Genomic DNA, 19,654 nt, shown 5'->3' with positions numbered 1-19,654 from the left:
AAACCACAGGATCACTAAGAGAAAACAGAGAAATCAGGTGTTTCTATAATCTTGGTTGGGAAAGATATTTTTCAGGGTAATACCAAAGACAGAAACCACAGAAAGACTGGCTTCTCAAAAGTGAAAACTAGTTGAACCACAAAACCAAAAGACAAACAGCAGACTAAGAAACATTGTAACAAATATAAAAGGCAAAGGTTAATCTTCTTAAGAGCTTTTTTATACTGTAATTAAAACATGGGTACCTCAGTAATACAAGGATATTTATGGAACATCAGTCATTAAATGATTCAATATGAAGTAAATTTCAGCCTCACTACTTTTCTTCAGTGTAAAATGAAACAAATAGTATTTCTCTTCTGTCGCGCTGGCAAAGAATGAAAACTTTGGGGTCCAGGTAATGTTAGTTTTAACTGCTGGACACCATAAGTGTTGACACAATCTCAACTTTTTTAGTGATGATTTATTGGAAACTGACAACTTCCTATTAAATGTTCTTTTTACATAAACAGCTGAGGGAAGCAATAAGATGTACTACTGCTGATTTGTTCACAATGATAACTATTTGGGGGGAAGTTGAACTTTCATTTTAAAGGTGGTGGTAATTTTGTCAAGTTGTGAAACTCAAAGAGTATTGGAGGGAAGTGTTTCAGGTTCAAGCACCTTCATGGTGGAGCGCCCTCTGCTGGCAGCAGCCCAGGTAGCCTCTACCATGCACCTGCAGGCCCCGCTCACCCCGGCCTGGTCGACCCTAGAAGAGGCTGAGAGGTGGCTGAGGCCATCACAGGAGTTGGGACTGCGCTGTGGGGTCTGACCCAGTGCCGCCCTGACTCCAGACGTCCTCCTGCATGCCCACCAGCCCCCTGCCAGAGGGCCCGCTCTGTTCAGAAGGCTGCAGCCAGCACTCAGCCAGCCAGCCCGAAAGCGTTGCCTGTGCACTGTCTCTGAGGCAAGGATTCCATCTGTATGCTCCACTGGTTGCCCCCCCACCCCCCAATCCTGGAGCACCCCTCGGAACTGACATTCTCACAGGGCCACGGGCAGCAAACAGATGGCCCTACAGCTCAAACAGGATGGTTGCCTATCATGAGATGTGCTTGAAGGGGTCCCGTGGGTGCTGGGATGTGAAGTGGGGGGGGGGACGAGGTGAAAATAGGGTTCCTTGGGCAGGTCCTGGGAGACTGAGGAAGAGGAACCAGTCCCCCAGAAGGGTGCCTACGCCTCCCCTGAGGGTGCATGGTTAGTGGGGTGACAGGCCAGCAGGGAACTGATTGGGGTTCGTCATTAGAGCAGGGCAGGATTTGGTGAAGTAACAAGGAACCCTGCAGTCCTATTGTTTAACTCTTAATTCTCTGTATTTGTCATATTCTGACATTAGTGTTTGCTTTTTGTTTCCTTTTTTTTTTAATTTAAAGGATTTTTTTGTTTTGTTTTGTGTTTTCGATAGATGAGGGTTACTACCAGGGTGGAAAATTTCAGTTTGAAACTGAAGTTCCTGATGCGTACAACATGGTGGTGAGTAGCCTGCGTTTGAGCCATTGTTCCCTCTTTGCCTGGCCTGGTGGTGGTCACAGGGCCCTGCACCCCCCACCCCCTCCCCCCGTATTGGGTCCCCCCCAGTCCTGGGGCTGAGTACAAAACGGCCGATATTTCTGTGATTAATGTTGCTTGTCGGCAGTATTCAGAGCCTTAGGGGGGAGATGCATTTTTCAACAAGTACTTGTGAGTGCTCTGTGTCGGGCAGTGCACACTGGGGCTACAGCTCAGCCGAGGCTGGCACCTTCGCTGGGAGCTGCCTGTGTGGTTCACACCAGTCTTACTTGTTAAATCCTGGCACTGAGGAAGAAAGCATTTTATTTAAAACTGTGGTTTTGTTTGTGGTATAACACCAGAATTCCCAAGGTGTAGAAAACACGTATTTTAGAATTTTAGAAAAGAGGAATGGCTCATAGTTTTAAACCATAAGTAATGTTGATCTCTCAAAGACCCCACCTAGGTAATAATTATACCAAGTACTGTCATATTCTATCCTTGCTCTTAAGGAACTTACCAGTTAGGAAAGTGAGAAAAAGTGTAGAAAGTTGCCCTAAAGTGATAAAAGCCATAAGTAGCAGATAACAGAGATATGGAGCAGTGCCAGGAAGTTAATGTATGGGATTCCGAGAAGGAAGGAGAGGGTCGCATTGGGAAAGTGGTCCAGCCAGTTGAGCTTTTCAGGAGAGATAGGATTGGAGTTGTCCTGACTTGGGTTGACCCTTAACCAGGGACGGTGGTCTAGGTGACGTCGAAATCCCTGGAACTTTGTTAATAGGTACAGAAGTGAGAGCGAGCAGCATGTGTGTGGTGGATTGACCAGGTCAACTTGAAGGAGGAGTCGGGGTTGGGGAGAAGTGGGGACAAGCGAGAAACTCACATTTGAGCGTTGTTGGGCATTTTCACTTTGGCAGTGAGAAACCAGTGACAGTTCTGAACAGCTCCACAATTTTACATGAGATATATATATATGTCTATCTCCATAAACATCCCCCTACTGTTTCCCAGTCCTCTCTAGGCCTATCAACTAGGAAAAAAAATCTGATGGTAAAATTAAGTCTCTTGTTGCCTTGAGCCTGTGGGTACTGGGGACCCGTGTGCCCCGTTGGTTTGCATGCAGTGACTGTCCTGCCAGCTGACAAATGCGCTGAGGCCCCCTGCCCCGGGCCTGGCCCACTACCAGGGCACAGTTCAGTGGCTGTCACACTTTGTTATTTGAAGCCAAACCTTTATCTAAGTAATTGGTTTTTACTAGGCTACTACATTAAAAGTTCTTTCTGAATGTAGTTTATGAGGATGGGAAAGAGTTGGCAATCCAAGAAGAAAAAAATTAATTTCTAAGCAAAGACAGGAAAATGTGCATCTCAGGGCTTTATCTGTCCGTCCATCCAGCTCCCTGCTGACTTCCTCTATTTCCCTAATCACACACTGAGTCTGGCTTGACAGAACACTGGACTCCCTCAGGGGAGACGCAGTGGAGAGGTTTGGTTGAAGTACAGATGTTTAGAATTCCAGGGGCTCGTTTGATGTTTTCTGGAAACAGCCAGGCATACAGCACTGAAAATTCTGGACCTTTTAGTTGTCTGGACATTTGCCATCTCTAAGGACTCCTCGTCGGAAGAGCACTAAAGGGAGGTATGTGACACAGTCTTCTCGGAGAGGCAGTGAGTGTTTGAGCAGCAGGATGGTGTGGGGCGGGGCTGCCGAATCTGAGGACCGCTGTTTCGGGTACATTAGGTATCATTTAGTGGCAGAGCCTCTCGGCCCCCGTATCGGAAGAGAGCAGAGCCTGAGAAGACACCAAGGGGACCGATCTTTGTTGGGAGCTTTTATGCACCGGGTGCCCCCACTCCCTTCCGCTCGTCTCATTCTCCAGTAGTCGCCCGGGGACGCGTCAGGAAGGTAGGGCCCAGAGAGGTAGAGTTAGCTTTGCCGGAATAAATGGCTCCATTGCTAAAGCAGGCTCTCGTCCAGTGCTGCCCAGCTCCCTGACATGTGCCCTTCCCACAAACTCAGCGGCCACTTTGTGGGAGAAAATGTTGGTCATCTTGTCTTGCCCGTGTGTGACCTCTTCAAGAAACGGAGAGGTAGGGCACAGAATACACAGGATAGAAAACCACTGAGCCTCGAGGACATGTTTCTTATATTAATTGGTGACTTATGATGGTTTTACATTCTTATGTTTAGTTTCTGTCTCTAACTTTAGGAGATTTCTGAATGATGTGCTTGTTTGATTTCATCGGGAATGAAACCCATGTTCTCAAGCCAGGGGCACTGAGAGGCCAGCCCCTCTGGGGTGGGCCCAGACCCTGCCCTGCTGCCGTGAGGGCCTCTTCCGCTCTGTGCGCCTGCGGCCCCTGCATGTCCTCTCCGCCTCCATGTCCAGGCTGAGGCCGCAGTCTTAACTACCAGGCCAGCGACTGTCGCTAGCTCAGGGCAGGGATTGGGGGGTGACAGCATCCCCGGGAAACCATGTAATGCGGTGCCTAACCGATACAGAGGTATTTGTGTTTACTTTTTTGTAGTTAGTCTTTGCTTATATAACTCCTTAATGTCTCTTTCCACTAGACTGGGAGTGTCCTACTCACACTGTGTTTCCAGGGCTCTGCGAGAGCACACCGTACGCATTTGTCCGGCGGTGGGCGTGCTCTGCCCCTACAGACTTAACGATGTAGAGAATGAAGCCAGCATCTGAAAATACATAGGTTGCAGGCATTTGGGGCAGAGACGGTGAGAGTAAACTTCAGGCACCTGTGTTTTATTTGGATGAGGAGACAGCCGGCTTTTAGAAGGTTAGCCTGAGAGACCTCCACGGGGCTGACTTAGGCTCGTTTGCTTTTATGCCGTGACTTTATATGATTTCTGTACTCAGTAAGGACTTTCTAAAAACCCCTGACACTTACAGCTTCTTCAGTTAAAGTCACTTACTAAGATTGTCATTCTGAAAAACTTCCAGTCACCTAAATAGGTCATTATTTTAGAGTAAATACCTGCCTGGCTCCCCGCCCCCCGCCCCTCGCCCCTCGCCCCGGCAGCTAGGGTTCAGAGCCTCCCCCGGCTCTTTGTCCTTTGTCCCTGAACTTGATCTCACAGCCTCAGGCCTGCCTTGTGGTCTCCCCAAGACACTGGCTGAAGCTATTCAGTGACACGAAATAAGCCTTGCGAGGTTCTGTGTCAGACACTGCTTTTTTAAGAACCCCCGTCTCCTGGGAGACAGCACAAACAGTGAGAGCCAGGGTGGTGACATAGCGCTGGGGGTCCCCGGGTGGTCAGGGCGCCCACAGAGGAGGAGCAGGTGCAGTGTGCTGTCACAGTCCCAGAGCCCTGCGATGCCCCCGTGGCACGTCAGTCGCACGCCGGTTGGCAGAGACCATGCGCTGAAGCAGGAGAAGGAGACCTGGCTTTTCATTCTTTGCCTCCAGTTTCCTCCTGGAAGTAACACCTGTTACGTCCCCCACACTTCTTTTTTTTTTTGAGATTTTATTTGTTTATGAGAGAGAGCAGGAGGAGGAGCAGAGAGAGAAGGGACAAGCAGATTCCACGCTGAGTGTGGAGCCCGATGTGGGGCTTGATCTCAGGACCCCGAGATCATGACCTGGGTCGAAACCAAGAGTCGGACGCTCGGTTGACTGAGCCACCCAGGCGCCCCTCCCCTCACATTTTTGATAACGTAACCAAATCAAGAGATATGGCCATGACCAGCCCCAGAAAGGGGGGAGGGGGCAGAGATACGACAAGTGAACTGAACCCCCATTCTCCCCTCTGCCTTGTGTGTAGTGTATGCTTTGTAGGAAATGGGGAAATACGGCTCTGCAGAAATGGAATGTTAATCACCTGTTAACCTCTCCACCCAGAGATGGTCACTGTTCACTTTCTGATGTATGTTATGGGCGACATATAATCGTACATACAAATGGGATCATGCTACACATAGCTTGATAACCTGGGGTTTTTAACACTATAATGTGATGAACAAATGTTCTCATGTCAATTCACATGAGAACATGTTACATCATCATTAATAAGAGCACTTCATTATATGCCGCGTCATGGTTTTAAATCAGTCCTTTATTGTTGGTCACTGGTTGACCAGTTTTTGACAGTATGAACCACACTTTCTGTGAGTACTAAATATTTTAGGCTTTGTGAACCACAAATGGTCTCTATCACATATACTTATTTTTCTCCACAAAATAGTTGGGATTTTTTTAAACCGTCTTTTCAAAATGTAGAAACCATACTTAGATCCCTGCAACAGCAGACCCCGCCTGCATTTGGTGCATAGGCTGTCAGTCGTTGACGGCGGGCATAAGCGGTGCTGTCACGCGTGTCCCAGACAGCGGCTGCTGCGTGTCTGCCGCGCGTCTGCCTCTGTCCTTGGCATAAATCCTCGTGGGGTTACCAGTGTGGAGTAACTGATGCTGATTTTAAGACTCTTCCTCAATACTATTAAACTAGTTCCCAGAGAGGTTATGCCAGTGGCTTCCTCACCAGTACTGTCTGAAAAGGCCCCTTTTCTTCACGAAAATGGAATCTTTTGATTTTCTTTTTGCCATTTTGGGAGGAAATAAATGGTATCTAATTGTCATTTGAGTTTTCATTTCCTAAATAAGTAGAATGCTGAATATTTTTTTCCTATTTATTAGCTTTTTATGTTCTTTGTGAGCTGTTATTAGGTCCTGAGCCCTTTTTTCCATTGGGATATTTGTTTTTCTTATAAGAATTCTCAGCTAGAATTTATATGAAACATTTTCCCTAGTTTTCTTAGTTGTACTCTAAAGATTTTTCTGTTTTTCCCTTGTTTTTTATTGTTTTTATTCTGTAAAACTTCAGGGGGTTTTGCAGGGGGGAGGGGTTTGTTTTGTTTTGCTTCACCACTGTACTAAAATCTACTTTTCTTTCACGAGTTTTTCTTGTTTTGAAATGCTTAAAACAGGCCTTCAGATCCCAAGGTAACTCATCTGCATTTTCTTCAGTGCTCTTATAGTTCTGTATCATTTGTGTTTAATGCATCTGGAGTACAACTCTTAAGTGGGGGTCTATGTTTTTCCAGATGGTTATCCAGTTGTACACTGAAGAACCCCTTTTTCCCCATTGGTTTAAACTCCTGGCCTGTGATGGGGCAGGTGGCAATGCCAAGTAGGAGGTGGGACTGGGTGTTTCTTGTCTGTCTTGCTTTAGGGGTAGGGTCAGGTCCACAAGTTCTGTTTGGAAAGTGTGTGTCAGAATCTGGGTCCATAGTTCCAGTTTGTTCTCTTGTCTGGGGACCGCAGTTAAGAGGACCACTGACAAGGGGAGGTGTCTTTGCCAACATCTAACTATGGAAGGTGGGAATGGACAAAGAGGAGAGGGGCAAATACAGTCGGATACTTGGAGATCTAGTGAACGACACTAGGCGGGGTGACAGGTGTGTGTCTGTCAGGGACTCTCTAGAAGGGAGGGAGATAGAGCCTGCAGGTTCCCTCCAATGCCAGGTTGGTGATTCAGTCTACCCAGTATGGAAACTGTATTGTTACTTAGATTCATACAACCCTGCAATGCCGGCCTTCCCTCAGTCTGAAGGCCTTGCTGGAAATTCATGATGACTAGCATACTTGCTGTCAAATGCATTCCCATTTATTTGCAGGAAACCAAATTAGAGCATATTAAATTGATTGAAACTCACTCTGAACCTAAATTCTGTAACCTTGGACACCTATATTTGCATACTTGGATTAATTATCTGGGGGAGTTTCTTGATGTCATGGTGTTTTAAAATCAGTAGGAAAACTTAAAAGAGTGCTGGAAAAGTTTGTTTTGTACAAATAAAATGATGGAAGGATTCAAGTACTAGAAAAAGTACAGTAGAGTATTGGGGTGGTTGGTAACAAAGATAAAAATTTGGTTACAAAGACTTTACAAAAGAATAGCATCATAAATACAAATTAATACTAAATGATAAACGTGGAAAACGTGCCCCCCCCCCCCCGTAACAAAGGGCTGACATGTGAATGTCTACAAGATGATGTGTCTGTGAGACTCGGCCAGAAGACACTCGTGTGCTCTGACCAGCAGTTCCTCTACCTGGGCTTCCTCCTGGGCAGACCTTTCCTACAGATGTGAGCAGAGATGAGCACACTGATTTAGCCCAGTTCGTGGTAGAGGTAGGAGGCAACCTAAATGTCCAGTAATAGGAACTGGCTTGTGAAATGCTAGAATTGTACCACGGAGGGCGAGAAAGCCCAAAGCCATTTGAAGTGGTGACAAAGGGATATGAAAAGATAGCACACGTCCCCGCTTCCGTAAACAAAAATGAATGTGCACGCACATGCATCTCTGTGTGGGGCCTAGAAAAGAGGCTCACAAGATGTGTATCGGGTGTTAGATAATTTCTGGGTGGAATTATCATATATAACAAAAGGAAAGACAGAGATCTTGCCTTTGGTTGTCATTGTCTTTTTGTCTTAAATGAGTATGGATTGCTCATTTTAAAAGAACAGCTTCATCCAAACATGCCTCGTCATAAATGATGTCGGTGTGCCTTACTCAAGCCACATGTTCGTTTTCATTCTCTCTCCCTCCTGTAAGCATAAAGCAGACTATGACTTGGATGTAGGACCATGTACATGGCAGTCGCATCTTCAGAAACACGCACACAGGGACCCAGCTACCACTGCGAGGAGCAATATCCCTCAGCCACAGCTCAGCAGCGTAGCACACAGCATAGCGTCTGCGGGCTCCCGGTTTGAATGGGGCCTGCAGCGCACCGTGGGCTCCACAGCCATGGCAGGGAGGGTCAGAGGGGGCCGAGGCCCCGCCACCAGCCCCACTCACCCTCCGGCCCTGGGACTTGTAGAAGGGTCATGTTGGGGGTCCGGGCAGACTAGCACTTGTGGATGCGGTGTGAAGACACCCCTGAACAGGTGACAGGAGTCCAAAATTGAACACTGGTTGGGGCCGGTCCGACCGAGTGCCAAGGAAGCAGTGGAACGAGGGGCTAGATGGGTCTGTGGCAGTAGGCGTGATTTGGAGAGTCTCTTTCTCTCTGTGTTGCAGCCTCCCAAAGTGAAATGCCTGACGAGGATCTGGCACCCCAACATCACAGAGACAGGCGAAATATGTCTAAGGTGGGTTTCTCTTCTTTCCTGGCTTTTGTGTTTGTGAGCACTGTGTGTGAGCATTGGGCTTTCTAACACATAATCTCCACTGAGAGGCAATTTTGAGGCTGGGCCACGTTTAGGGAGGTTTGGGAAACCACCCTCAGAGCTGTGGGCTGCACCCCAGTGACTGGAAGGTCTCCCATCCCCACCCCACCCCACCCCCAGCCTGCCTCCACCTCCAGACCCAAGTCCTGGGCACTCCGGTGGCCAAGACCCCTGCTGGTGCTCCCTCCAGGCCTCCTCACCCTTTTCCACTCCTGTTGTAATGAGAGGCTGCAATCCTTCCATGTGGCTGATTTTAGCTAAGAAGGAAAAGTAGGATTTATAAAATCGGGGGTGGGGGCGTGTAGATGGCAAGTTTAAGACCTGGGCATTTGTATTTAAGATGTCCTCTTTTTACCAAAAGTCTTGGTGTGTTGTAGAGCAGGACAGTTTTCCCAGAGCTTCATGTCATTTGTGGCCTGTGTGTCGTCCACCCCTTCCAGTGGCAGTTGATCGGGGATCTGCTACCCCCCGCTTCTCAAGGCTGCTGGTCACTAATGTAGGGAACTGGAGAAGGTGTGTGGTTTGTTGTTTTTAAGTAAATTTAGTACTTGGGCTTTATCTTCCTGCGTTTCGTCACTTTCTCTACTAAGGCGACAGTGCGGTTGCAGGGCTCTGGGGCCAGACTGCCTGGGCTGGAACCCTGCGCGTCCACCAGCAGCGGGGGACTTTGCCGGGTTATGTAACCTTCAGCCACAGCACAGAGGGTAGGCGTTAGCATTAGCACCTTGTTCTGCTTTCTTCCTGTGATTAAGTCAGTGTCGTATCGTGTCCCGTCCCCGCCCTGGCAACACCAGCCCCTGCCTGTGATGCCCGACGTGCTGGCATAGCTGGACCCCTCTTGCTTTGTCCTCCCTCGCCCCCTCCTCCTCCTCTTTCTCTTCTGCGTTTATATATTTATTGAGAGAGTACACAAGCTGGGAGAGGAGCAGAGGGAGAGCAACAAGCGAGCTACCCAGTGAGCACCGAGCCCCACGTTGGGCTCGATCCCAGGACCGAGATCATGACCTGATCTGAAATCAAGAGTTGGATGCTTAACCGACTGCGCCCCCCTAGGCGCCCTGTCTTCCTTCTTAAAAGCACAGTTGGTATCCAACTCTCAGTGCAGCTTGTGTGCAGTGTCCCCTGTTGTCTCCTACCCGCCTCCTTTTCTGCAGACAGTTACAGATGCATTTACAAGAGGCCACCTTTTCCCCATCCGTCCTTTAAGTATCACACTTACAAAATCGGACTCCTCCAGCTTCAGGCTGTAGATGGCGTCCGCTCCAGCCTTCTCCCCTCAGGCCACTGCTGGTGCTTGCTCTCCTGGGAGTCCACCGCACACCACCTCCCTGTCATACCCTGTCCTCCACCAGAACTAATGCCAGGGCAGGAATTTCTCTTATCACTTTTGCTGTCTTCTGAGAAATCAGATCATTAGCAAAGTGTGAGGAGAACTCAGCGGGTGGCAGCCAGCAACAAAAGCCAGAAACCTTAAAGGAAAATCATTGATAGATTTAGCCACATTAAAATTAAAAATACAAAACATAAAAGTGAGAGAGAAAAGATCGGCAGGGTTATATCCTTCATGTGTAAAAGGTTTTTGCCAGGGGTGCCTGGGTGGCTCAGTCGTTAAGCGTCTGCCTTCGGCTCAGGTCATGATCCCAGGGTCCTGGGATCGAGCCCCGCATCGGGCTCCCTGCTCAGCGGGAGGCCTGCTTCTCCCTCTCCCACTCCCCCTGCTTGTGTTCCCTCTCTCGCAGTGTCTCTGTCAAACAAATAAAATCTTTTTAAAAAAAAGGTTTTTGCCAATTAGGATGAAAAAGACAGACACACCCACTAGGAAAACTGAGCACCTGCTACAAGTAGTGACTCCTAGGAGAGTTACAGGTGGGTGGTAAGCACCTGAGGGATGTTTGGTCTCGGCAGTAGCCAGAGAGAGGCTCATGGAAACAATGAGATGCCGCTCACCACTCCTCACGTTGGTGCAAAAGCAAATACCCAGCGAGGGGTGGGAGGGTAAGAGAGAGAGAAGGGAGAGAGAGAAAGGGAAGGAACAGGCGCTCTCACATCACGGGAGATACACCTATGTTGGTCCTTCAGCTACAAGGTCTACATTTAACTTGTATTTACCCTTGGATTTGTCGGCTGCACTTGTAGGGGTTTATTTGTGGGAAATAATGTGCCAGATTAAAGTGCAAAGACCTCCTCATTGTTTTGGAAAAAACCAGACAGTGTCCAGCAGGGGCTTAGTGTACCACTGACTCATGGCACCTCCTGAATAAAGAGAAAGACGAGCCTGGGCCAGCCACTCCTGGTGTGCAGTGACTGCCAGGTAGCATCTACCTGGATTCCTCACTCAGCAGCTCTGACCGGTGCCTGGTGCTCTGTGGGGCCTTGTCTAGTACACAGGGCACTCACTTCTCTTTGTGAGGCTTGCTCTGCTCCTACCAGGGGCCCTCGCCTGCTTTTGGCTCAGGGTTAGAGGTGAGAGGGGCCATGTCTGTGGGATTAGAGGGCTCCAGGCCAGGACCCTGGTGGTTGCACTTGAGACTTTTTCTTCTGGGGCCCATGATTCCAGTGTAGCCCCTGAGGCACCCTCTCTGATCCCTTGCCTAGGACCCTCTGAGGGCCTGCCACCTGTTGAGGCTGGGCTAGAACTTGCACGGTGACAGTGTGTTCCCTCCATAGTGTCACTCTGCCCAGACCTGTGGCCTGCAGACCTGGGCACAGCCGCCTGATGATGGGCACCACCACCCCCCCTCATCTGCCATTGCCCTGGGTGGGCACAGCTGGCCTCCAGGTTCAGAGCCCTCCTGCTCTTGCTGTGCTGTTGACAGGGGTCAGAGGATACTACCTGCTCAGCCAGTGAAGCTGCCCCCCCCATCAGCTAATGGTGGTCGAGCCCAGACGCAGTGGGAGCAGTTGGTATTCTTGGCTTTGTGGGGCTTGCCGGCTGCTGGGGAGACAGGCATTGAACGAGTGAACAGGTCGATGGCTGAGGATTGTGATGAGGTCTGTCAGAGAAAAGGACAAGACAATCCGAACGGATTCCTGTCCCCGCCTCAGTGAGGAGACCTCTCACTGGGTCATACAGACCTCCAGGACCTGGCACAGTGTTCCCGAACGGTTACTTCAAAGTTGCAGAGCTTTCCTGTCAACAAGGCCTGGGCCTCTGCAGGGTGGAGATGTCGGTTTCTTCTTTCTTGTTTTCTTTTTAAGGCTCAAAGTAAGTGGTAGTGGTCAATTTAAGGTTTTACTTATCTAACTGATCTTCATTGGCAATTAAGATTATAGGATATTTAAAAAAAAAAGATTATAGGATATTTATATTTTCTCCTGATCGTAATTGACTTACAGGAATTTGAACATGCCCTGATCCAGAACTTCTCTTCACAATAACAGTTAAGGTGCAGAGAGCCTGATGCTGCCATGTGAGCTTAGGAACTGTTAGGTACACGTCAAAGCAGCAGCAGGGTACAGCTCAGCAATGCCACACTGATTTTTCCCCAGAAGGAAACTTGGCAATAAATTGTAGTTTTTCCAAGTGTGGAATAATCATTTCTGTGAAGGGTATGTAATGTGCATGTGCAGCTGGTGGAACAGGGATGGAAGTGACCCTCGGGTCCAGCTTAGGAAATAGGACCTCACAGTACCTCCAAAGTGCATGCACACCTTCTCTGAGCATGGCCCTTCCACCCACTGGTGAGGACCATCCAGAATTTTGTGTTAATCTGCCTTTATTCTTCATTTTTCCCTTTTGAACTTTTTTATACAAAACAAAAACAAGGTATTAGAATGTGTGCTAGGAGCTGTCATCCGTGTTCACCTGCATCTCTGCGCAAACTGCCCAGGTTTGAAGGACTGTCCCCCAGGCCCATGCCCTTGCTGCTCTGTGCCTTGTTTTCTTTCCTGCATTAGACAGAGAGATGGCAGCACCTCCTTCGTGGGTTGTCGAGGCATTAAGTGAGGTTAGGATCATGCTGAAACACATAGGAAGCTCTAAGCATCAGTTGTCATTTTCTGAATATCAAGTTGACAAGTGCTCTTTGTATGTTATTTTAACCACACTTTCTTCCTGCTTAAAACTTCCTGTGCATGCAGGATTAAAGACCTGGGTGTACAAGCAATAAACATGGCACAACAGATGAGACTTGGGGGCAGAGATGGCCTCCTGCAGGGAGACGGGCCTGCGAGGCACCAGGGGAGAGGTGGGGCCCGGGGAAAGCAGATGTCCTGAAGAGGAGACGTGGGCCCAGAGGGCTTGGCGGCAGCGGCTCAGCACACCTGCAGCTCCTGTGACTGGAGGCTGCCCTTGCTGACCGCTGTGCCTTTCTGTCTGTTTCAGTTTACTGAGAGAACATTCGATTGACGGCACCGGCTGGGCTCCCACAAGGACATTAAAGGTAGAGTGCAGTGCGCTTGAGCACAGCCCCGGCCTGGAGGCCTTTCCCTCTGGGAACCAGTCTCCTTGCTGTCCTGTCCACCCACGTGGCCGGGCACACCCTGCCCCCACCTGCCCCCACCTGCCCACCAGGGGCTGCTCGGCCAAGCACTTGCCCCGGTCGGTTCCTCTGCCCCCAGTTCATCTCGGGGCAGTGGAGGTTCAAGTTATCTTCACTCCCCTCGGCGCTTTACATTTGTGCTTCAGGTCATGTAGTTTCTCCTCTTCCCTTCCTCTGTCCCCCAGTCTTGTGTGGTGCCTCACTCTCCGAGGAGACAAGAGCTGCCAGGGTGGGGAGAGGGGCGGAGGGAGAGGGCAGATGTGGCCTCCGTCTGCTCCGAGTTACCCCGAGCTAGCCTGGACAACCGAAGGGTGGCAGCCCAGACAGGTATGCCCTGAGGGAGGACCCCACCCAGGGGAGGGCGATGGAGAGGGGAGCCGCCGGGACTAAACAGGTGGCTCCAGTTGCTTCTGCGGTGTAGGCTCTAGTTGGGTCTGGGGGCGCACATTACGGGCGCTGTATGAGGCCGCCAGCTGTGGCTTCAACTCAGGGCATTTCTGCTGCGGTATCCGTGGGACACCTACGGTTTCCTTCTGTTGCCTGAGCTTTTCGTCAGAAGCAGCCAGGAGCCCTGGCTAGTGTCCACTTTGTGGTGACCAGCTGCCTGACTCCTGCCATCGTTTCTCACGGGTAACGAAGCAACCCATGCAGTCATCAGAGCCTTTGCCCTTCTCATGCTGGGTCCACGCTGCCCAGAAAGTGCCCTCCCAGTCCTGGGCTCAGAGGGTGGCTGGGTTCCCAGCCTGCGCTTCTCCTCAGCCCAGGACTTGGCACAAAGGCGTGCTCATCCAGACCTGGCCCGTGTTCCCTGGTGACAGTGCCCTCCTCTTCGCTCACATTCGTGCCAGGTCAGCCTGGAAGGTGTCGAAGCAGCGAGTCTGTGACGCTCGCAGACTACCTGGCACATCACGCAGTGCCATCTTCCTCTCTGTCCCCCTCTCCATCTCTGTCTCTGTCTCAAGAGCAACAGTTTTGCACATGTGTTCACTTTGGCTTGGTCCTGCATGGATTACAACAGTCATCCTAACTAAAGCCATTTGTAAGTCGAACTCTGCACGAAACACACGGAACGTGTGTGGTACCAGCATGGCTGGTACTGGAGATGCTGCATCGGATGCTGTCCTTTGGGCCACAAGGGGAAGCCTGAGCGGAACTGAACAGGCCTGGGCCCGCCTGCACAGTGCCGGGTTTTCTCTTCCCTGCCGTCCTTCACAGTTTAACGCTGTGGGTCCTGCCTTTGAAAAGAGCTTCTGCAGATAAACTGACCTCATCCCTTACATGCCAGCTTCCTGGTTCACCTCTTAGAGACCGTCCTCACTCCCACTCCCTGCTCTTAGAGGAGCACGCTGAGGCCCGGAGCGGTATGCATGGGTCACAGCGGCCCATCGGTGACTGCACTGGTTCTGGGCCAGGTCTAGTGCTGTACATGACCACACCTCATGGGCGACTGCTGCAAACTCTGGTGTGTAGGCCCTGTCGTTGGGTATCTCCAAGTGGGCACTTTGGGAGAAGAACACAGGGAAGGTGTTGGGGCCCTACCCCGGAGTCAGAGGACACTGCAGACCTACAGGCCTGACTGGATCCTCCCGAGGTGTGGTCTCTACTGCCATGGCGAGCCCGGCCTGTCTTCTTGCCACACCCTGGACATGTCCTGCCCACTTCGGACTTAGCTTCAGCACAGGGGTCCCTCTACCTGGAAGGTGCTCCCTCCTGTCATCCTTCTACCTGGCAGGCCCTTCTTCCTCTGGGGAGCCTCTCCTCCCTGCTGGGTCCTCTGTGGGAACACTTCTGTGGGAGTTCTGCTGACATGCCTGTCTGTCCGACCTCTCCACCAGACAAAGAACATGTGTATCCTGCCAGCTCCAGCCCCAGGTTCAGCTCACCCCAGAAGGACACGGGTGGATGGCTGGGACAGAGCAGAGGCGGCGATTAAAATTGCCAGCTAGGAGAGTATCAGCCTAAGAAAGACAAGACTTGAGCTGATGACGAGGAGTGCTGACGGGGAATTGGTGGTTGAGTCACAGATGACAAGTCAGTCCAGAGAGAGCACACTGGTTTTCCATTTTACTTTAATGAGAATTTCTGATCTTTGAATGTTAGATAGGAAGTGTTTATCAGTCTTCCACTTTTTTTTTTTAAAGTAATTAGAGCAAAATTGTTAAGAGGCCTGTGGGGTGTGGGTCATTAGCTTATCTGCAGTCCCCAAGAGGGCACGGATGCAGGGACAACAGATGTTGTCGTAAAGATGACTCTTCAGAAGTCCCGAACCGCATGGGAAGATGACCAGGAGGAGTGGTGGAAGGTGGGGCGGCCCTGAGCAGACACAGCCCGGGGGCTCCTTGGGCTGGGTCTCACGGGCACTTTATGTTGTCCTTCATGCGGAATTTACTATCTGTGACTGCTCATCTCCCAATTTCCCAGAGCCTGTTCTCATATTGGAGAGAAGTGGTTTTAAGTTTCTGTCTTAGGGAAAACAGCAGGCTAAAGATAAATTCTGACCTGGCACAGTACGTATTTCTTGGTCATGGGTTTGAAACACTAAATGCACAGGAGCCTGAAACTTGTTTTCTTCTTTCTTTCTCATTCCAGGATGTTGTTTGGGGATTAAACTCTTTGTTTACTGTAAGTATATTGACCAGAATCCCAAGTTTTTCTTGAGTCCTCTGACTGCTGGTTTTAAACATCACATTAAGGGTAACCTAGAGGGATTAAAAACAGCACCCTGTACACGCTGAACTCCTCCTTTCTGTCGGATTTATATGAGGCAGAGGAACAGTGAGACGGGAACTGGGTGGGGGGGGGTTTGGGGTGGCACACATGGGGAGGCCGTCAGGGACGGGAGGGCTGGGGCGGAGGCTGTTCGTTGGCTGCAGCCTCCTTCACGTGGGTGGCTCTTCCTCTGGGGGCGCCTGGCCTGGCCCCGCTCCGTGTCTGCCCTCGCTAGCAGCCGTCTGCCCTCCCAGGTGTCCTGGTTTGGTTGAACGAGTGTGTGCTCACCTGACCTCTAGGCTTTTCACAAACCCAGAACCTTAGAACCATTGTCTCCTCACTGACGAGCTGCCGAAGTTTGCTGTCCGCAGAAAACAGCATATCACAGGCAGGAGCTGGAGGGCAGGGGGAGACATGGGGTGAAGCTAAAAGCTGCTATTTGGATTTTTTTTAATACAATATTAGTCTTTTGAGTTTCTGCTTTTTGATCATAAAAGAGCTTTAAAAGAAATAAGCTTCAGGGATCTGTCTGTGGGGTGGGGTGGGGACCTGTGCTACTTTTGATGAAACTTGGCCCTCCATGAAAAGGAGCCCACCCTGGCCAGCCCACAGGACGGCAGGTCGTTGGAGGGGCAGCTTCCTGGCCCACAGCAGGTGTGCTGACACGGCACCGGCACCCGGGGCCAGGCTGCTGTCCGAGGTCACAGTGCGCTTGCTCTTATTGGCAGCAAAATAAAAAGCAGCAGAGCCTCAAAATTAGACCCCCACGGCCCTGCCTCCCTCTGCCTTCTCATCTGTTGTCCCAGGTGACCCCTGTAGCACAAGCAGCAAGCCCAGCACTTCTGGCTTCAGGCCTTCCCTTCACCCCCCAGAGAAGGTAGTGCCATCGTTTTGTTGTGATTGTGGTTTGGCTTTTTCATGGATGTGCACGGTTTTACTTTTAAAGGAGCTGTGAAGGCTGCAGCGTGATTAAAATCTGCCCAGCAGTTCATGCTTCTTTTTCATTGATTTTAGCCTTTCATCTGGTGTAGTCCCCGTCTCACCAGTGTTCCAGATTCTAGAGGGCCAACCAAAATTGCTGATTAAGCCTCTAATGGTTATTCCAGCCGATATATTCATTTTAGGTCAGATATATGGTAAGGAAAATAAAGAACTTTGTGTGTCTGGTGGTCTTTATATGCACTGGGTATCTCATCTATGTGCTTCATATTTTTGCCTGTTTCTAGGACTTGAAGTCTAATTGTTCAACTTTACAAGTGATCATAGAGACTTAAGAATTTTCGTTTCTCTGTTTGTAACATATCAGTCATACCCCATATTTATTTCCAAATCAGAAATACAGTCCCCAAATTTAACATTTCTCCTGAGGAGAAGTACAGTTGTCTTTACAGTGACCATCAGTGACTCTGGAAAGCAATGACTTCTCATAGGCAGTATAAAGATAACGGCATGGCTTCCAGTTTGAATTCCATGGTGTTTCTTGTGGGGAGAGGGGAGCAGCCATTCCAGGGTTTTCTTTTTAAGATTTTTTTTTTTTTTTAAGTAATCTCTACACCCAACATGGGGCTCAAACTCACAACCCCGAGATCAAGAGTTGCAGGCTCCAAGGACTGAGCCAGCCAGGCACCCCCCACCGCCCATCCCCGGGTTTTCTAAGGTAGAAAGGCCTGGGAGACAGGGTCCTCCTGGCACTGTCCGCTCAGGCTCCAAACGCCATCCCTACTGGGTATGAGTGCAGTGCTGTGAAGGGGAATAACAAAATGTAAAGAGAAGATCTGGTGAAGGTCAGCACGGAAACCAGAGACTTAGAGAGGCAAAGATGTTCATCACAAATTAAAAGAAGAAATGAATTTCTAAGGAAAAAAGAATGGGATTTTTATTTGGAAATGCTCATAATGAGAGTGGTTCTTTATCAAAAATAGCATTAGAACTTAACGTGATCACGAACCTCCATTTTCACTGAACTTTGGACAGTTGTATGTAAACATCATGATCTTTCAGTCAGCTGTTCACCAACATTGAGAAAACACCCACACAGACTGTGCGCTTCTATCCCAGGAACTGTGATCCGTAATAGAATCTCTACTCTCTAGCTTCTCCCATTTGCTGATTAGAGTTCTGTCATCTGGCTCATAAAATGAAGACTTGTGACAGCAGAAAAACACATTCTTTCCATTGTTTACTTTGAGTTTCTCTCTTTTTAAGGATCTTTTGAATTTTGACGATCCGCTGAATATTGAAGCTGCAGAACATCATTTGAGGGACAAGGTAAGCTAATGGTTGCGTTCGAGGTGGACGGGTTTGGTAAAAAGGTGATTACAAGCTCTTGCTCAGATAAGTGCGAGGCTGAGAATGGCGGGTCCACACCTGGAATTGAAAGCAGTTGGTAAGTAACGTGTTGTGATAAAGGTGAGTAGTCTCAGTCAAGTATTTGACCCAAGGTCAGACAGAAATGTTTCTATTAGATGCAGTTTCTTAGTAGAAATCAATCCGAGGGATTTAAAACAGGCCACTGTTACTTTGCCTTAACAACAGTATGGGGATACAGCATTCACACCCCCAGGTCCTTCCAGTGTGCCTGTGCACTCACATGCCCGTTGGGTTTCTGTCCAAAATAATGGGATCCTGTTGTTTATTGTTAATTCTCAGGTTTTTGTTTTTGTTTTGGTGTTTGTTTTTAACTTTTTAGTGGCACTACCATACCTTTTCAACCATTCTCTGAGTGGTCGGCACTCAGGTTTTCCCCATGGGTTTTTTTTTTTCCAACTACAAATGATAATGCAATAAATATCCCTTTTACCTACAGCCTTAAAGGTGCATGAACAAGGTGTTAGGAGGTGGAGCAGCAGTCTGGGAGTCTGGGAGCAGAACAAGGCTGTTCGAGGTGGTGCAGCTTCACTTGGAGCCAGGCTAGTTAGCCAGTTAGGCCTCAGCAGACAGCCCTGCAGAGCTAACCTGGTTTAGTCATAGAGCCTCAAGTTTCATTTTCTCAACCCTGTTCCCGTGAATCCTCACCACCCCAGAAATCAGCCACCCAAGGCTGTTACCCAACACCTCACTTGAATCTGTAAAGTTCTAAATGCCATCGACCTGGTTCTGAATATCCTGCTGAAGAGCAGGTGCTTGTGTTTATGTGAAACCTGCTGTGTGCCAGGGTGGGGGGCGTTTTAAATGTGTTGTGTGTGATGTTTACTGCAACCATAGAGTGGGCACCGGGAGAGCCGCATCACCCGGCATGTTCCCCGGCTCACAAAACCATGCGGGAGAGGCACAGCAGGGACCAGTGAGCTGTGCGGTGGGATTGCAGGGTCAGTGGGTGCTTCTGGTCAGGCACAGGAGGCTGGTAGTAGCAGAGGTCTTCAGCAGCTGCGCCCTCGGCTGCTCTCACAGCATCTCCCGCCCACCCACAGCAGTCAGCCCCCTGCACCACCCCACAGAACCTTGGTTTGTCCACTGCGATGACAAGCCCCTGTGGGTGTGCTCCTGCCCCCCCGCCCCCTGCCCCACCCTTTCCAGGCGGCTCCATTCACGTTGCAACTCTACCCGTCACTGTCCCTGACATGGACTTCCCGCTGAGCACTGTGTCTTGTAAGCCGGGTCAGGGAAAGAAATCGATGATGGGTACACTCTTACAGGGCCAGGTGGAGAAAGACCTGTTATAAATTGTCTATCCTTTTATTTTTCTTCAAAGTTTGCTTCCTGCTCTTTGTATGAAATAAGGGGAAGACTTGCATTTATAAACTGTTA

The 19,654-nt window shown here is 49.6% G+C and overlaps 1 protein-coding gene across 3 annotated transcripts in view; it reads left to right on the top strand.

The window, feature by feature from the left end:
* Positions 1–19,654, top strand: part of UBE2F (ubiquitin conjugating enzyme E2 F (putative)) — a 55,713-nt gene that overhangs the window by 32,983 nt on the left and 3,076 nt on the right. For 2 of the 3 annotated variants that reach the window (XM_073876540.1, XM_025888875.2), the window contains 5 exons: positions 1,448–1,515; positions 8,569–8,639; positions 13,042–13,099; positions 15,788–15,820; positions 18,113–18,175. In XM_073876540.1, the coding sequence (XP_073732641.1) occupies positions 1,448–1,515; positions 8,569–8,639; positions 13,042–13,099; positions 15,788–15,820; positions 18,113–18,175 (293 nt within the window). Of the gene's footprint in view, positions 1–1,415; positions 1,516–8,568; positions 8,640–13,041; positions 13,100–15,787; positions 15,821–18,112; positions 18,176–19,654 lie in introns of all 3 variants that reach the window. The other variant, XM_073876535.1, reaches the window with a different exon arrangement.

The sequence above is a fragment of the Callorhinus ursinus genome, unplaced genomic scaffold, assembly GCF_003265705.2.
Source record: "Callorhinus ursinus isolate GAN/ISIS: 27379988/994484 unplaced genomic scaffold, GSC_fseal_2.0 scaffold2, whole genome shotgun sequence".
NCBI classification, from domain to species: Eukaryota; Metazoa; Chordata; class Mammalia; order Carnivora; family Otariidae; genus Callorhinus; species Callorhinus ursinus.
Note: the sequence above shows the minus strand (reverse complement) of the source record. Positions and strands in the feature narration are given on the sequence as shown.